The following is a 17,545-nucleotide window of genomic DNA, read 5'->3' on the forward strand; positions in this document are numbered from 1 at the left end:
CGATATTTCTCGGTTTCAGGTAAGTCTGCCATTTCAATTTCTCGAACCACAACAGCAGAGGTTTCACTGAACTTGCAATTTCAAAATTCAAACACGACTCGAATGGGGTATATCAATTTGCCCAGCCGTTACATCAGTTCAATCCCTCATCAACTTAACGAGGTTTTAACGTCGTCTGCCCCTTGCCACACATGACACATCTGCTATTTGAGGAATCAGATTGATGTCACTGGGGATCAGTTTGATGTCACACAAAAATACAAGGACTTGTGGTCGACCAATGAGGGACTAAATTGATGTAATGAAGACTAAGTTGATGTAGCAGTTCAAAACTCGAGGACATTATTGGTGTAACCAAAACGTGATGGACTAAATCGATGTAAATCTCGAAACTCGGGGACGGAATTGCTTATTTACTAAAAAAAAAACTCATGACATCATTTCCACGAGTTTTGCACGTGTCAATGATCTATTAGATGGACTGTGGGATTAAAAACTCCATTAAAAAAATGTTCCCACTAGTCTTTTTTTAAATCTTTTGTTAAGGGCAAAAGAAAACTTTTTTTAAAATACATGAACAATAATAATATTTAATAAGCACATATAATTTCTTGGTAGGCAACGGTGTTAAATAAAGTCCTCTTAATTTAGTTGCTCATCTTCTTCATTCTTAAGCAAATGCCGGGAAAGTGATCCTTTTTCGGCCTGAAACCCTAGCATATCTTCCCTTCTGGAGAATCGAGCTTCGTTTGATCGTCCTTTCAGAGATAGATCATCAGAGAGAGCGATTAAAAGAAAGAGAAAGAGAAGGCACACATGGGGAGGGGGAAGATCGCGATTCGTAGGATCGATAACTCAACAAGCAGGCAAGTGACCTTCTCAAAGAGGAGGAAAGGGTTACTCAAGAAAGCAAAGGAGTTGGCGATTCTTTGCGATGCGGAGGTCGGGCTTGTGATCTTCTCAAGCACAGGGAAGCTCTACGAGTTTGCAAGCACCAGGTAAATGATTTCGCTCTTTCTTTTTTCCCCTTGAAAATCTAGATGAACAAGAACAGGTCTTAGTTTTCTTTAGATTACTAGTTATAATAAATTTCTTTTTTTTTTTTCGTTTTATTCGGTCTTGGTAATTATTTTGATCCTCTAGTTTTAAATATGTAATTGGCATTTTTGTATTCAACTTTGGAGCCAAGTTGCAAAAGCAACTCACTTGTTTCATTAGTCATTCAAATGTCGAAACATGCATTGTTTGAAGGATCAAAGGGCATACATGGTTGAATACATTGTTCCTAATTTTTATTCTTCAAAAACCATCATTTGAATCGACTAATCTATAAGATAACCTTACCATAATGGTTTTTTTTTTAATAATTCATTCAGATTTCATTAATAGAGATGATCTTATTGGAGAAGATCACATAAGATTCACAAAACGATAAATGACATATGAAAACAAAAACAGGAGCAGGAGAAGACTGTTATAAAATCGAATACAAAATGACCCCTTAGGGCCCTTACTGCAAATAGTTTTAACAAAGCTTCGCCCATTAGACTTTCTATCTACTTAACGTCTACAAATAAACTGATGGGGACTATATATGTAATTAGAGCCACCAATATACAGGAACGACGATTTACTCGAAGTGACTAATAAAGTTTGGATTGTGGTCTTCTCGCCTTGATTTAATTATTCACACAAATCGCGTTTCTTATAATTTTTACGTTGTAAATGACTAAATTGGACTGGGATAATGGTACTCATGACAAGCTAGCTAGCTAGTCCACTTTTTTCGGTGGAAAAGCTAGTCCATCTTATATAGAACAGTAGAACAATGATAGGATGATCTGCATTAGGATGGTTTTACTAGTTGGAATAGTTAACAAAAACTGACTCATACATTTTTTTCGATTAGAAGGGAAGTATGTAGGTATAGTACAATGAAATATAAATCTTAATAGCTAATAAAAGGACACAAGTAATCCCACTGAATATCGAATATGAAACCTCTTACTTACTAAGTGAGAGCATGAGTCACTATACTACACCCTCTTTTAATACTAAATCATACTTTATGTGTCAAAATCTCACTTTGTAGTAACTCAGTAAGAAATAATCAGTATGTTGATATTTCTTTAATATTTAATAACAAAAATTTGTGGTATATTAACATCATAATTGACACCAATATTTTTCCTTATTTGCTGTTAATGAAATAAAGTTGTTAAAAAATTCCCTTTTCTAATTCACCAAATTTTTCCCTTCACCTAGAAAAGTAATTTCTTTTTTTTTTTCCTACCAAAAAATAACTTCTCCTCTGATGATAATATATATTCTACCTTTGATGAGACTAGATAGATATGTATGTTTTCCTTTTACATGGAGTTTCTTTTTATTAATTTCATTTTATGATTTATTAAAAAGAGAAGGACAAAAAAAGAAGAAGGGAAATGTCTTATTATGAAAGTTAACCAACGAATTAAGAGGAAGCGCTTTGTCTTGGTACCAATATAACTTTTCATAAGCACTCTAACCGCGTATAGACTCTACTCATAAAAAAGAAAAAAATGCGTATAGACTCTGTGGTCACAAGAACAACTTCCATGTTACCTAAACTCGAAATATTATCTTGTTTACGTGGCCTTCCAATATATACTTTTCTAATTTAACGTGTCTGTTCAAATATGAACCATTCCCAAGGCAGTGGAATAAATTTAAATTTCGAGTAATCCCAATACTTTGTATGATCCATTCAATCTGTATCAATACATACATATATAAGCTTACAACTGGCTTGTTGGAACTAATTGCTTGCGTCCACTGAATGCTAATAAGAGAGCTAGATGATGGCTCCTGCTATAGTTAGGGACGGATTGTTAATTGTATAACTAATTATAACATGAATTAAAATGGAAGGACGCTTACAGCTTGAGTACATGAAATTTTTGCCGTCATTGATTTTTCCAGAATTATGATAAAAATAATATCGTGATGTAAAAGAAAAGAAAATAAAAGAAAAGAAGAAGAAGAAGAAATTATAGGAAGAAGATATGGAGAAGGGGAAAAAGAAAAAAGAGAAAAGAGAAAGAGATCTTTATGATATATTTCCTATGGTAACTGGGTTTTGAGTGGGTCGGAGTTTACCCGACGATGAATTTCGTTGGCTTTGGACCGTTATAGTTAGGGCTAAGGCAGATATCACTTCCAAAAATATCCTACACTTTGTATTATTTTTATTTATTTTCTTTTTTCTATTTATTGTTTAAGTATTTAAATGAAATTTATAGAGAAAGAGAGAGAGGGGAGGGAGTATATATATTTGTGTGATTAATTGGGAAGAATGGAGAAGGAAGAAACTGGAAATTGGAATCAAATCATAATTCCGAGGGAGATTAGTAATTATACTAGAAGTGAGTTTTCTAATACAATTGAATTGACTTCTAATTGTGTCTCGAATGTTGCGGGGGGACTATTGTATATAATTCGAACCAATTAAATTTTGTAGAACATTTTTTTTATAAGTAAATTTTGTAGAGCCTAATTTAATGAATTTTGATTTACCTAATCAAAAGGGGTGTAGCGTAGTATTGCACGCCTTCGCATGTTGATATGAAGGTCGCAGATTCGATACCTAGTGAGACTACCCGTGCCCATTTATTAATTATTTGGGGTTTTTCTTTCATTGTACTAGGTCTTGTGCCCCTTTATTTCGTTTACCTATTTTGAACTAGGTTCGTAACTTCTCTTGTAACCAAAAGAAAAAAAAAACTAATCATTTATCAAGAGTGCTCACATAGTAAAATAGCCAGGAATGCACAGGTTGAAAACTTCTCATGATTAATTTTTGGGTGACTACTTCTCGTGATCACTTTGTTATATTAAAACGACGAGCAATTTTCTAGTTATTTTGTTGGAAAATTGTATAGACTTTTGAATAGAAGAGAGAGAATTTGTCAATCATATTAACATGGGCATGCACTGAGAATGTGTGAAACTGAATTGGCCTTATAAAGGTGACAATAGCTAATTGAAGGTTTCTTTTTTCCAACAATGGAAAGAGATGACCCCAAATGATCATGGGATGTTTCCATATGGAGAAACAAAAGTTGCCTTGAGAAGCACCGTCTTTGCTCAACAACTTGTTCTAGACAATATTATTCGAAAAGGGTAAGGGAGGTTGGTGTAGTGCCACAAATTGTGCGGGACTTCTACATTTGTTTTCTATATAACCGAAAACAAATAGTTGATGTCGACCACAATTAGCATAGAGAACTGAACCGGCTATTTTTACATCATGTTTTCACTGATTCACTTTCACTTGGCATAGATGTAAGGGTCGCATGTAGAAACTTGCAAGCTCATAGACATCAAATTCAATAACATGGGGTCACATGTAGCTTTGTAAGAAACCACAAAGCCGTGGCGGCTCCGAACCAGATTGTGTAAGATCTTTTGCCATGCTATTATTGCTGTTGGCTTGTTCGCGTCAATGTATTGGATGTGGTGAAAAGTCTCGAGAAGCCAGTCCTGCAGTGAACAGAGAAGTTAGGAATGATAGGACGAGAATGCATCGTATCAATTCTGTGCTAACATGCTTGTACTTGGAAAAAAAGAGATACGCATAATGTGCATTAAGAAGTCGACCGTGACTCAGAACCCCCTCTTCAAGTATCAGCATTAACGACTTAATTCAGATTTCGTAATTAACCATTAACTGGTGTCTAGCTTTTACCGAAATCTTTTCCATTCAAACTCTTTGATCCTCTTCGATTGTTCCTGGTCTAACTGTTCTGCTGCTCAATCACATCAGCATGAAATCAATCATCCAAAGATACAACACATCGAAAGAGGAGCATCAGCAGATCGTAAATCCACTTTCAGAGGCCAAGGTATGTACATACCAATCTTTTTCATGTTAAAACTGTATTCTGTGAGGCATGTCGAGACATATCTTCACTCGAATATGTTCCAATAACTTGTGCCAAAGCAACTAGCTAGCCTCTCTCCTAGATCTTTCATTTGGATCTCGCATTATAAAAGAGATCAATTTGTTGTTAGCGATCACTTATATTCACCCTTTCAGTTTTCCCATTCGATGTCTCAGCGTAGCAAGGCCAAAAGAGTTTCGGCATACGTGCTCTCTTACATTTGCTCCATTAAGATCAGGAACTGTAAATGTTGTGTCACTACTGGCATATACAAATATTGAATCAGGTTTATATGTTAGCCCTGCATTGATTCGCCTTTTCCCATTTTACTTGTAGTTTTGGCAACGAGAGGCAGCAATCTTAAGGGAACAACTAGAGATCTTGCGAGAAAACCATCGGTAATAGCCCTTCTCTCTGGGTATACATAACCTGAACTACTGTAACAGAAGGTACCTTGCTTGGATGCATATGACATCTCGAAATAGCGTATGATTCACAGCAAAATTGATTTGTAATTTTCCAATTCTTTAAGCAGAAGTTTGTAAACTTTCTACTGTCCCGAAGTTTCCTCTAGAGTTAATAATATCAAAATGCTCGACTGACAGAGATGGTAACCGAGCAATTTGCTCCCCTGAAATGTAGTGCAACTTTACCCGAAACTATATGTCTTGAAGCGTTTTCCTTGACCAATGAAGGGATTTAGCCTTCAATAGGACTTACGGCATTTTCCTGAGACAGGCAGTTGATGGGGCAGCAAATTACCGGTCTTGGAGTGAAGGACCTACAGAACTTAGAGAGCCAATTGGAAATGAGCCTGCGCGGTGTGCGAATGAAAAAGGTACAAAGCTACGTCATTTAGATATTGTTCTAGTAAATCAGTCGTGAACTCATGAGAATCAGATGCATCACTCACTCTACTCTGAATTTTCCAGGAACAAATTTTAACGAATGAAATTCAAGAGCTCAACAGGAAGGTATGTCCCGACGGCATCATGTCTCGCTACACCTTCTGTTGCTCATACATACATAAATTGTCTAACCGGTTTATTGCAGGGAACAATTATTCATCAGGAAAATGTGGAACTGTACAAGAAGGTGAACCTCATCCGTCAGGAGAACATCGAACTGTACAGAAAGGTACTTTTGTGTAGCACACAATTTCTTAAGGCTGATATGTATGAGCATGGGTATATGGCAAGCCTAAGGATCAACTTGATGAAACAGCTCTGTAGCACAATGGACAATAGCTCGGCCAATGGAAGTACCTTTGTTCCATACGGTTTAAATGCTAGAGAAGAACCGCATATCCCCATACATTTGCAGCTAAGCCAGCCAGAACATCAAGATTAGAATACTGAGAGAGCCGAGAAGTGCTTCTCTTTGCCGGCTTGTGGAATAATGAAGACAACTATGACTATGTTCTTCTGCTTCTCTTGGTCTGCGTCGGGAAGTTGCAACAGACACCTAACAGAATGCGGAGAAGAAACGCAAGCTCAGTGATTATTGAAGGTAACATCTTAAGATATAGGATAAAGCATCAATCAAGAACCGAAAAATGATGATGTCAAGAAACATAAATGATCTCAAAGTTTTGGAGCAAGACGACCGACTGTAAAAGTTCTGTCATCTGTAAACAATTTGGAAATAAAATAACATTTGGCAACTTTGACATGCCTTCATATGAAAGTGAACTTATTGTTGAATGAGAATATATAAGACCTAAGCCCCTGAGCCTGCTGGTATATAAAATGTATGTAATTCGCTGACACACTATGAACCGTAAAAAGGACTGAAGTACATCCTTTAACGATCTGATTCACATGGAATACAAATCTTACTCGTATGATACTATGTAAAATTTCACTGAACCTATAAGCAAGTTGATAAGTTATAGTACTCAATCTCTTATAAACTTGTGAAATTCTCCATCATGTGCCACGTCCCCATCATCCTCTTCTGTACTCGAGTGAGGGGAGACAAACCAAAATAACCATGAGTTCCACACTCGAGCTTGACTTAACATGAACCCAAAATCACAAATTGATAGGTTGCGATACTCTATCTCTTACAAACTTATGGAATTCCCCATCATGTGTCACGTCCCGATCATCCTCTTCTGTACTCGGACGAGGGGAGACAAACCAAACTAACCACGAGTTTCGCATTCGAGCCTGACTTAAAATGAGACGCATTCTTGGCTGCCTCGAAACTGGACCTAGCCACACTTGGACCAATACAAGCGCATTTTCGATTACCCTCACAAATACACCTTAAACCTAGCGTGGTGTGAGTCCACTCACATGTGCATGAAAGCATAGTCTTATTTGATACAACGTAAAATTTCACTGGACCTGTAAGTGATTGAGCTCATCTCCAATCCAAAAGTTTGAGCTGATAGGTTGTAATACCCAAACTCTTATAAACTTGTGAAATTCCTCTTATATTTTCGATGTGGAACTTAACTCATTCTTAACTCTCAACATGTTTCATAATGCACCCCACATTTTATTTATTGATAAAAATTGGCACCCTGAAATTGGGGTGGAACTGTCCACAACTTTGTGTTTTGGAGTGAATCGAGACATATTCCCAAGTTTCAGGGGAAGTTCATATATTTCGACTGTAACTGTAAAGGTGCATTTCGAGTTCAGATCATCTTCAAACTAGAGAGGTAAATATTGGAATTAAAGCTTTACATAAGACCGTACCAAGAAAATGAAGGAGGCAAGGCAACGTTTGGGAGGAATAAAAATTAGAGATGATTTAACTAAAGAAGTTATAAACTTAGTGTCGATACCAATTTTTTTTTTAAAAAATTTCTTTACCCCACTCAATTCTGTCGAAATATAATATGGGCATTTTATATAACATACAATCCGTATGCATTGTTCGAAATGCATTAGTTCGAGGATTTCCCGGTTGGAGGAACCAACTGGTGGTGGTTGAACCAGCGGTCAGCAGATGCACCCACCGGTGGTTATGGAAGTGGCAAAGATGGGTCAGTGATTAATAATAAGAGTTCTTTTCATTTCGGTGGGTCGAGGAATCCAACAGCCAAACGCATCCTCTTGTAGGTCATTTCGACTGGGCTCGTTCCTGAGTCCAGTTCTCAGTTTTGGACTCGATTTCTGGAGATTATCACAAAAATGCCACGCGGGGAATGTTTCGGAGATTGTCGGAGGATTTGAGTCGGAGGTTCCCGTGACTCGCTCGGCTCCTCTCTTCGGCTTGATCTGCAGCAGTCCATCCAGCTCTCTTCTCTTTCTCCTCTCCCCCCGCGGATAAGCAACTCTCTCTCTCTCTCTCTCTCTCTCTCTCTGCGTGTGTTCGATCGGAGCAGAAGCAATGGCGAGGGCGGGAGGGATAACGAACGCGGTGAACGTGGGGATAGCGGTGCAAGCAGACTGGGAGAATCGCGAGTTCATCTCCCACATCTCCCTCAACGTTCGCCGCCTCTTCGATTTCCTCGTTCAGTTCGGTGAGCTTCTTCACTTCCCCTGATCCTCCCCGCGGTCGGATCTCTTCTGTTCATCTTGCCCGAGAAGTCGTTCACCGAGCTGTGAAAATGCGTCGGACTCCTGATTTAAGATCAATTCCTCAATTGCTGAGGCTCCTTGGTTGTTGAAATCTCTCCTTAGCTTAACCTTCCCCCATGTGTTCTTTGTAATTAGGCACTTAACGCGATTGAATTGATGGATCTAGTTGTGCTTCTCGACACCTATCAAAAAAAAAAAAAAAGTCGTGCTTATCGATGAAGTCTCCGTCAGGGCCTTATCAGTATATCGATCCAACCCCTCATTCATGTTCTAAATCGGCTTCATATAATGTGTATTTATTTGGCATTTGGTGCATATTCAGCTCAAAATTTGGAATTCTGAATTAAAAATCGAGGCAGGTGATGGGATCTTCGTTCTCGGAAATTGCCGCCACTGTAACTTATGGAACCGCTCAGTCAATTCACATGAATGATGATGGGTTGATGTTTTTTAACAATATGCGGGGATTTTCTCATAATTCAACCCGAATGTTTCACCTTTTGTAGAAGCAGTATTCGTTTGCAAATCTTCAAAGCTAGTTTAAAATTTAGATACTTAGATGATTTTTTATGGTCCTCTTCCTGTTTGTTTGCTGTTGTGCTTCTGCTCGACTGGTTTGTTCGTGTTTCCCATCATCGACAATTTGCTATGTATTAACCCTGGGAAACTTATTATTTGTTCAGAGGCCACGACAAAGAGTAAATTGGCAGCACTAAACGAAAAGCTCGATACGCTAGAGCGCAGGCTTGAGCTGCTCGAAGTCCAGGTGGGCACTGCATCCGCAAACCCTTCTCTTTTCAACACATGAGGTTCCCGGAACAATTTGGAAGAGTGCTGTATATCTGTAAGTGCCTACCATCTGAAGGTTCCACAGTCATATTAAAGAGCATCACGATCTGAAATTAGTATGATAGGGTGGTCTCTACTTATATAGTTTCCAGTGTATGTGAAAGCATTTTGTTTCTCGGTGTTTCTTCGGACAATAGCTTGTTCATGGATAGAGTAATGCAAAAAAGAACGGGCTTTCTTCCATTGTCTTCATGCCTTTTTTCCAATTACCACACATTTTGCTTGTACATATTCCTTATCAATGGGCTTGCTGCTGTTAAGTCATTGTCATCACGTATCTTAAAATAAGTTCTACATCCATCTGCTAGTTTCATATTAACCCTATTTGGTATTGGAAAACTACTAGAGACATTTAACATAGTAGTAAACAAAAAATATATATAATTCCAGAAGCTCGTGAACCCACCCCCTTTCCCTTGATGATCTTCCTTCATGTCCTCTTGTTCTTTGAAGCAAAACGAAGAATTATGTAGAAAAGGATGCGGTATAGGACTGCCCAACCCAACATTATATACACATTCTTCCACTTGTCGGATCCTCGTGTTGATATATGGAGCCCCTTTAAGATATCATTCCCCGTAATATTGCCTCCAGCTTGGTTGCTCCCGAATCGATCGCTAGTTTGATATTGGTTCATCAGTAGCGCCTCATAAGGGTATGTCATGGTGGATATCTTGTTCATCCACTTCCAGTACTGTGGAATATCGTGGCTATTCAGGAAGTACCCGCAGAAGAGGAAGAAGAGAGCAGTGAAGGCAATAACTGCTGCATAACCCAGAATGTAGTTTGGTACCACAGCGCTCACAAAAACTACAAAGGAATTGGTGGAGAGAAGGGAGATGTAGAGGACGAGGAGGAAGTAGAGGAAAGGCCCCTGCAGGTCCAGGGCCTTCCAGACAATCCCGGCATAGACTGCAGCCTGGAGAGCAAGGAAGGGTAGGTAAGTGATCAGACCAGCAATGGTGTAGGAGGAGGCCCTATAAGCATTATGTGAGGTTTCTCGGATAAAGATGAAGCGCTCCTGAATGAAGGCGGGGACTGCATCATTGGAGGAGAAGAAGAACAGGCAGACAGTGAAGATGAAAAAACTTAAACGGTTAGTGATGCCCTGGGTGGTCTCCTTCGGATGGGTGAACATCGTGGCCATCATGACGCCCATGACAGTGAGGACCACAAGCCTTGAAAGGAAGAGCTCAGGGGTCCGCTGGATGTTCTTGAAGTTCCGGCGCATCAGCATCCAGGTCTCCGGGAAGAAGGAGTTGGCAAACTTGGGGCCCAGCTGATGCTGGTAGTTGTTGGGCCCATCCCTGTTCTGGGCGCCTGCCCCAGGGGTCAGGTAATCGTTCTCGTTCACTGTGTAGTCACTACTGTGGGGTGTTGGCGTCCCCTGTAAGATCTCGCTCGAGCGCACATAGTAATTACTCGGGGATGAACTGCATATATAGATTCACACAATGATGTCATGCCTGAATATTAGTTCCAAAGTCCATGTTAATCAGAAATTAGGAGTGTTCGACAGTTAGGAGATTCTTTACCTCATTGCTTGTTGCATTTTTCCATCATTCTTCTGCCTAGTCGGGGTGAGCCTCAGGGCTTGCATGATTCCACTGTGGCTCGGAGTCCAAGACCTCGGCGTGTTGTTGTACGAACTCCTCACACTGCGGTCAAAATCATTGACCGAGTACTGCACGCTTGTTTCTAGGGGGAGCCGTCTCCCCTGGTGACCTACATGACTGGGGACTTGCCGGTGGTTTCTGCCCTCAGGTTTTGGAGTTATGGTTGGTGCAACTGTTGAGAGGGATTTCTGCTCATCGGACAGTGCTGGGGGCTTCATTCCAGTGCGGGCAAAATCTGCCACAACCTCGACCCCGTACTCTGATTGATCGTATTCTTGGATCAGATCTATGAGGTACTCAATCGAGTTCTCTCCCTTCGGAACCTTGCGGCCCATACGTCGCAAGTGGAGCGTCACGTCCTTCGGGGATCCCTGGAACATGAGCTGGCCCCTGGCCAGGATGATGAGGTGGTCCAGCAGGAGCTGGATTCTTGCTGAAGGCTGGTGGATAGTGAGGATCACGGTGCTGCCCGAGCGGGCGATGTCCTGAACCTTCTCGATCACACTGTAGGCGCTCGTGGAGTCCAACCCTGAGGTTGGCTCGTCGAGGAATAGCAGGGATGGACCGTGAATGATGTCAACCCCAATCGAGACCCTCCTTCGCTCCCCTCCTGACACACCTCGTGTGCCCTCGTCTCCTATGTAGGTGTTTCGGGTCGACTACAATTAGTAGCAATGCAAACAATCATTAGACGATGCCCTGGTATATTGTATAGACTGACTTAATGGATATTTTTCCGACCAAGTCAATTACAGTCGTTGATATCTCTTAGACCGAAGTTCGGTTACGAGGACAAAAATAGAATAAAGTAAACAAACTTAGATTCCGAGCAGCCTCATATCTTTCAGTTAACCATTTTCACAAGTTAAAAAGAGGCATTAGAGAGCACAACTTACTGATAACCCAAGCTGCTCAATCAACTGCTCCACGCGCTGCCTCTTATCGGCCGTCGGGATCTGGCCCAGTCGAAAATCTGCTGCAAACATGAGCGTCTCATACACTGTGAGCATCGGGAAAAGCCGGTCATCCTGCATTATATAGGCCGAGGTCCTCTTGATGAGGCTCGGACTAACCTCCAAACCATCCAGGGAGACCCTACCCTTGAGGCTCCCGCTCGTGATCTGCCCCGCGAGCCCATCAAGGAACGTGGACTTCCCAGCTCCACTGGGGCCCATTACAGCCGTGATGCAGCCCTTTGGTGCATAGCCCGTGATGTGGTGGAGCAGGTCCACATCCCTCTTGACCCAGCTCCCATCAATCTTCTGCTTCTTGACCACCGTGTAGGTCAGGCCTGTGAACTCCAGCCCGCCGGTGAAGTTCACAGCCGTGGGCAGCGGCGACCTCGAGATGTCGATCACCGCGTCCGGGCGATGTCCGTTTCCTTGTCGGGCCATGGGGGAAAAGAAGTACACTCCTAGGATGTTATCGCCCTTCCTTTTTCTTTCCGAAACTTTGTGGGAGTCGAGGGAATTAAAAGGGACGTCGAAGAATAAGACAAGAAAAGGGAATGATAGTTATATCCCACAGCTGGAGGAGATGGTAATCTTTTTCTGAATAGTTTTATTTCTTTAATTAAGATTCCAAGGTATTCTCAGTCTATTGGTTGAAATTTGTTCTCACTTAGATATAAGCTTGTCTTGACCATAAAGTGCTTTATAGTGCGTTGTAAATCTTGCACCGTAAACAAAATCTATTTACTAACATGAAGTTTGCCAACTGTAACATAATTCATGATTTTTTTCCCCCTTGAATTGGGATTTTGGAGATAAATTCTATGTGGGAATTGAGGATGTCTTCATTGAAGGATCCGTTTTGGGTTTGGGAATGTTCGAAAAGGAAGGATTTGCATTTTCTTGTTTTCTTCATCGTTTGGTCGTGTGTGCGTGCTGGCACTGGAATTGCCTCCTATTTTTTTGATTTGTTTTACTTAGCTCTTCTTGGGTAATTAATTAAAGTTAATGGCCTATCTTTTGATAAATCTCCATCAAACTTAAGTAATCGATGAGGATGATCTAGTTATCATGCAGTTTCCTTGGCATAAGCTCCAAAGAGGTGTGCAAGTCAATATCTATCCTTCGAGGACATACATGCATATTTCTTGTATGTTAATGGGTCCTAGAATATGCGCGGGACACCCAGTCGCCAAGTTCCTCGCATTTGTGATGCTGATAGGACAAGATATCGAACTCGATATAGCTTTCATGTGATAGCGAGCAACTAAAAAACATTCCCTTTCTCTACACTTCTCCTTCAATATATTCACGTCCGGCGGAAATAACAATACCCTATGACATGTATACGACTACCAAATTTGATGATAGAAATGGTCTCTTTTGGTTTTTCTGTGACCAAATGGAACAAGTAGCACTAGTGTACTGTGCCAGGTTAGTTACGATTCATCACCAGCACACGCAAATAGCAGAGCTCAGTCCTCATATTGATCCCAAAGATTTCATTTGTCCGTAGACCTCAGAACATACGTATTGCACATACAAAAACTCTTCTGATAACCGAGAGAAATTTCTAAATCTCGGAGTAATTGGCCGGCAGTTGAAATCGCAAACCAGTGAAGCTTCGAGTCATGATTCAATTTAGTTAACATAAAGAGATTGAGAACTGTCGGATGTTAAATGACTTTTATCACCTCAAAAACCTTGTCGTAAAGAAGATTCGAACCCGAGCTTACCGGGCAACAAAAAGTACAGACAAAAGAACTGTGTCCAGTAAATCTCATAACCAATCCTGATTCCCGACTGCTTCAACAGTCTTCGAGCCCTAAACGTCTTCGAGCCCTAAACTAGATAGACAATAAAGAGAAGCCCCTCTTAAAGACAATGTACTCCGATAAAATGAATTGATAAACTAATGTGAACCTCTTTTTAACTGTCAACTTTTCACTTCTTTGCTTCCTCGTATTCTGCTTCTGGAGCTTGTTCGCCGCCCGACTGGGACCCTCCTGAGGACCCACCAGAACCCTTTGACATGTGCTCTCCAATCTTTGAAACGGCCTTATTTGCAGCGTCGATCTTGGCCTTGATATCGTCGATGTTCTCGCCCGCCATTGCATTCCTGAGATCTGCCACGGCAGATTCAATCTCCGAGGCAACCTCTGATGGGATCTTCTCTCTGTACTCACCCAAGCTCTTCTCAATGCTATAGATAGTAGTGTCCGCGTTGTTCTTGATATCGATCAAAGTCTTCCTCTCTTGATCTTTCTGGGCGTGCAGTTCAGCCTCCTTCACCATCTTGTCAATCTCATCATCCGATAATCCTCCAGAGGATCGGATTGTGATCTGCTGCTCCTTATTAGTGGCCTTATCCTTCGCAGACACAGTCACGATACCATTAGCATCGATGTCGAATGTAACTTCGATCTGTGGCATCCCTCTCGGAGCTGGGGGAATACCCATGAGCTCAAATTCACCTAAAAGCTTGTTGTCTGCTGCCATTTCACGTTCTCCTTGAAGAACCTTGATGCCCACCTGAGTTTGATTATCAGCTGCAGTGGAGAACGCCTGAGACACAGAACAACAAAGAAAAACTTGGTCAACCCACACTCCAGGATAGTCAAAAAAGCCCAGGTGCTGAAGACTTGCTATAAATCAGTTTTCTTCTGACAGTTCAAAGAAATTTGGGAGAGGAAGAGCAAACCTGCGACTTCTTTGTTGGGATCGTGGTGTTTCTACTAATCAGTCTGGTGAAGATTCCTCCAAGAGTTTCAATACCGAGAGACAAAGGAGTCACATCCAAGAGAAGCAACTCCTTGACATCTCCTCGAAGGATGCCTCCCTGAATAGCAGCTCCCATTGCAACAGCCTCGTCAGGATTAACACCTTTGCTCGGGCTCTTCCCAAAGATATCTGCTACTATTTCCTGCACCTTGGGAACACGTGTCATCCCTCCAACCAGCAGAACTTCAGTAACATCCTTAATTGAAATTCCAGCATCCTTGAGACAGTTCTTGCAGGGGTTTTTGGTCCTCTCAATCAAATGGTCCACTAGAGTTTCAAACTTAGATCTAGTAAGAGTGATGTTCAAGTGTTTTGCACCAGAAGCATCGGCAGTTATGAAAGGAAGATTGATGTCAGTCTGAGAAGTAGATGAGAGCTCTATCTTCGCCTTCTCTGCTGCTTCACGAAGCCTCTGCAGCGCAAGCTTATCCTTTGATAAATCAATTCCTTCGATCCTCTTGAACTCACTCACCAGAAACTCTAGCAGTGCATTATCAAAGTCCTCTCCTCCTAGAAATGTGTCTCCATTTGTTGCTTTGACCTGTACAGAGAGAGAACTAAGTAAACCTGCCAATTGATCAAGACCAAGTGTTACATAGACTAAAAATTATGCTTACCTCGAAAACTCCATTTGATATCTCCAAAATGGAAACGTCAAACGTTCCACCTCCAAGATCAAATACTGCAATAAGCCCTTCTTTATTGTTCATCCCATATGAGAGGGCAGCAGCAGTGGGCTCATTGATGATTCTCTGGACATCTAGACCAGCAATTCGTCCAGCATCTTTTGTTGCTTGCCTCTGTGCATCGTTGAAATAAGCTGGAACAGTGATAACAGCTTTAGATATTGTTTTCCCAAGATATGATTCTGCAGTTTCCTTCATTTTAGTGAGAACAAATGCTCCAATTTGGCTGGCGGAGTACTGCTGCCCATTGGCCTCAACCCAAGCATCACCATTTGGCGCTCTAACAATTTTATATGGAACCATTTTCATTTCCTTCTGCGTTTGAGGATCATCAAAACGTCTCCCTATAAGACGTTTGGTGGCAAAAAATGTATTTGTCGGGTTGGTCACGGCCTGACGCTTTGCCGGGGTTCCCACCATTAGTTCCCCCTTTTGGTTAAAAGCAACCACTGACGGAGTCGTACGAGCCCCCTCACTGTTCTCAATCACTTTAGGATTCTGAAGTAAATCAAATAACAGCAGGTCAAAAGTCTCATCCAAGATCAAGTTAAACATAATTGGCCAACTGAAGGGCAAAAAGTTCAAAACTTAAAGCCATCTATCATACCTTTCCCTCCATAACAGCGACACAGGAGTTAGTGGTTCCCAAATCAATGCCAATAACTTCATTTCCAGCTGGTTTTGAGCTGTAACGAACACGAAATCAGAAAACAGTATAGTGATGTTGAATAGTTACAGTCAGCAAGAAGTTTATTAAGTACCTGAATGGTCTTGCCAAGCTAGCCCATTTGTTGACAAGGGGTGAAGCTAATGGATTGGCATTGCCAGTTAACTGCAGGACAGGATAAGTTAACTTCTTAAGGAAATTGAGGTTAGGGGCACATCTTCAATAAAGTCGAAACAAGATCTAACTCATTTTTCTAAAATCAACAAGCTATAAGGCAAGATGAGGAGAGACAAAAGATTTTATACATAACGTCTAAGGATTTTAAGGTTTTTACAATTATCGGTCCAAAAGGGGGGAAAAAAACAGAAGCTTTTAAGAATCAAGCGATTAGAACCACACAGATGGAAGCATATCGTGCTTTCCAACACAAAGCTGAAGAAAATAACAGGATTGGAGCAGAAAGCTGACTGCTACCGAGCTAAAACTCAAGGGCCATTAGAAAAGCTTGAGAACCATATTGAAATTTGATCCATGCTACACGAAACACAAGACATCATTATCGCCCCGGATTCAACATTCCAATTAAATAAAGCAGAATCATTGAGCTTATTTCTCTTGGCCTGGATCAATTGCCATTCCGATCGAACTCGACTAATCAACAGACTTTCATTAGCTTCAAAGCCAAAGGTTCATTTCCCTGTCCAATTTCAGCCTTCTCATAGCCTAATACTCATAGGCAACATCTCAACGACACAAAAAAAAAAAGAGTACATTTAGAGAAAGAGAGAGGGAGCATACGGATTTGTAAGCAGAAAAAGAGGAGCCATGAAGCTCTCTTCGCCTCAGAGATCGGAGAAGCAGCGAAGTCGCCATTCCTCAGCGGATGGAAGCTCAGGGGGCGATGGGGCGATGGGTTTAAGGTTAGGGTTTTAGCAGGCGGACCGACTGAACAAGACGGAGGGCGGCATGCACTGTCTGTGGTTTATATATATCAGGTAGACCGACCAAAGTACCCCTGGGTGTCTGACGGCTATGTGCAGTGAATGGCCGTAATAAGACCTGGGAAAGGAGGCTAAAATGGGGAAATCAGCGGGGGCTATTCTTGGGAAAGAAGCTAAGGAGGAAGAGGATTTGATTTGACCACGCCGTTTTATGTTAGGCCTCGCTTCTCAGCCAATCACCATTTCCTTTGTTTAAAGGTAAAATCCAATTACAGGCGATGACCTAGAGTGTGTTTGGATTGAGAGTTGAGTTGAGTTGAATTTTGGTTTTAATTGGTTTGTAATGATTGTATTGTTGAATTATGAGAAAAAGTGTGTAAAAGTAATAAATAATTGAGAGAAAATAATGATTAAGTAATGATTGTGTTGTTGAATTGTGAAAAAGTAATAAATAGTTGAGAGAATTTAATATTAAAAATTAAATTGAATGGTTAAAAAAAATTAAAAATAAAAAAAGTAATAATTGTGATGTTAAATTGAAGATAAGTGGAGTTAAGTTGAGTTGAGTTGAACATTGTTGGGAAAACAAACACACCC

At 40.9% G+C, this 17,545-nt stretch overlaps 4 protein-coding genes across 5 annotated transcripts; 2 read left to right on the forward strand and 2 right to left on the reverse strand.

Annotated features, from left to right (window-relative positions):
• The first annotated feature begins 638 nt into the window (after positions 1 to 638).
• Positions 639 to 6,601, forward strand: LOC116199110 (MADS-box transcription factor 23-like). The gene is made up of 7 exons (XM_031529402.1): positions 639 to 998; positions 4,805 to 4,883; positions 5,259 to 5,320; positions 5,661 to 5,760; positions 5,855 to 5,896; positions 5,976 to 6,059; positions 6,147 to 6,601. Exons 1-7 carry the CDS (start codon positions 817 to 819, stop codon positions 6,270 to 6,272), a joined length of 675 nt encoding a protein of 224 aa, XP_031385262.1. The 5' UTR covers positions 639 to 816; the 3' UTR covers positions 6,273 to 6,601.
• A 1,569-nt stretch (positions 6,602 to 8,170) lies between these two features.
• LOC116201114 (protein BRICK 1) lies at positions 8,171 to 9,499 on the forward strand. The gene is made up of 2 exons (XM_031532223.1): positions 8,171 to 8,400; positions 9,142 to 9,499. The coding sequence occupies exons 1-2, from the start codon at positions 8,268 to 8,270 to the stop codon at positions 9,264 to 9,266; spliced, it is 258 nt and encodes an 85-aa protein (XP_031388083.1). The 5' UTR covers positions 8,171 to 8,267; the 3' UTR covers positions 9,267 to 9,499.
• Positions 9,500 to 9,518: 19 nt separating this feature from the next.
• Positions 9,519 to 12,362, reverse strand: LOC116201113 (ABC transporter G family member 17-like). The gene is made up of 3 exons (XM_031532222.1): positions 11,820 to 12,362; positions 10,843 to 11,582; positions 9,519 to 10,740 (listed from the first exon to the last, which is right to left on the reverse strand). Exons 1-3 carry the CDS (start codon positions 12,315 to 12,317, stop codon positions 9,738 to 9,740), a joined length of 2,241 nt encoding a protein of 746 aa, XP_031388082.1. The 5' UTR covers positions 12,318 to 12,362; the 3' UTR covers positions 9,519 to 9,737.
• A 1,183-nt stretch (positions 12,363 to 13,545) lies between these two features.
• LOC116200246 (heat shock 70 kDa protein, mitochondrial) lies at positions 13,546 to 16,968 on the reverse strand. Of its 2 annotated transcripts, none has more exons than XM_031531058.1 (6): positions 16,806 to 16,968; positions 16,102 to 16,172; positions 15,948 to 16,026; positions 15,272 to 15,838; positions 14,575 to 15,195; positions 13,546 to 14,438 (listed from the first exon to the last, which is right to left on the reverse strand). In XM_031531058.1, the coding sequence occupies exons 1-6, from the start codon at positions 16,878 to 16,880 to the stop codon at positions 13,818 to 13,820; spliced, it is 2,034 nt and encodes a 677-aa protein (XP_031386918.1). In that variant the 5' UTR covers positions 16,881 to 16,968; the 3' UTR covers positions 13,546 to 13,817. The 2 variants fall into 2 exon arrangements, with proteins under 2 accessions (XP_031386918.1, XP_031386917.1); XM_031531057.1 differs by having other exon boundaries at positions 16,102 to 16,193.
• Between the last annotated feature and the right edge of the window lie 577 nt (positions 16,969 to 17,545).

Source organism: Punica granatum, chromosome 3 (genome assembly GCF_007655135.1).
Source record: "Punica granatum isolate Tunisia-2019 chromosome 3, ASM765513v2, whole genome shotgun sequence".
Taxonomy (NCBI): domain Eukaryota; kingdom Viridiplantae; phylum Streptophyta; class Magnoliopsida; order Myrtales; family Lythraceae; genus Punica; species Punica granatum.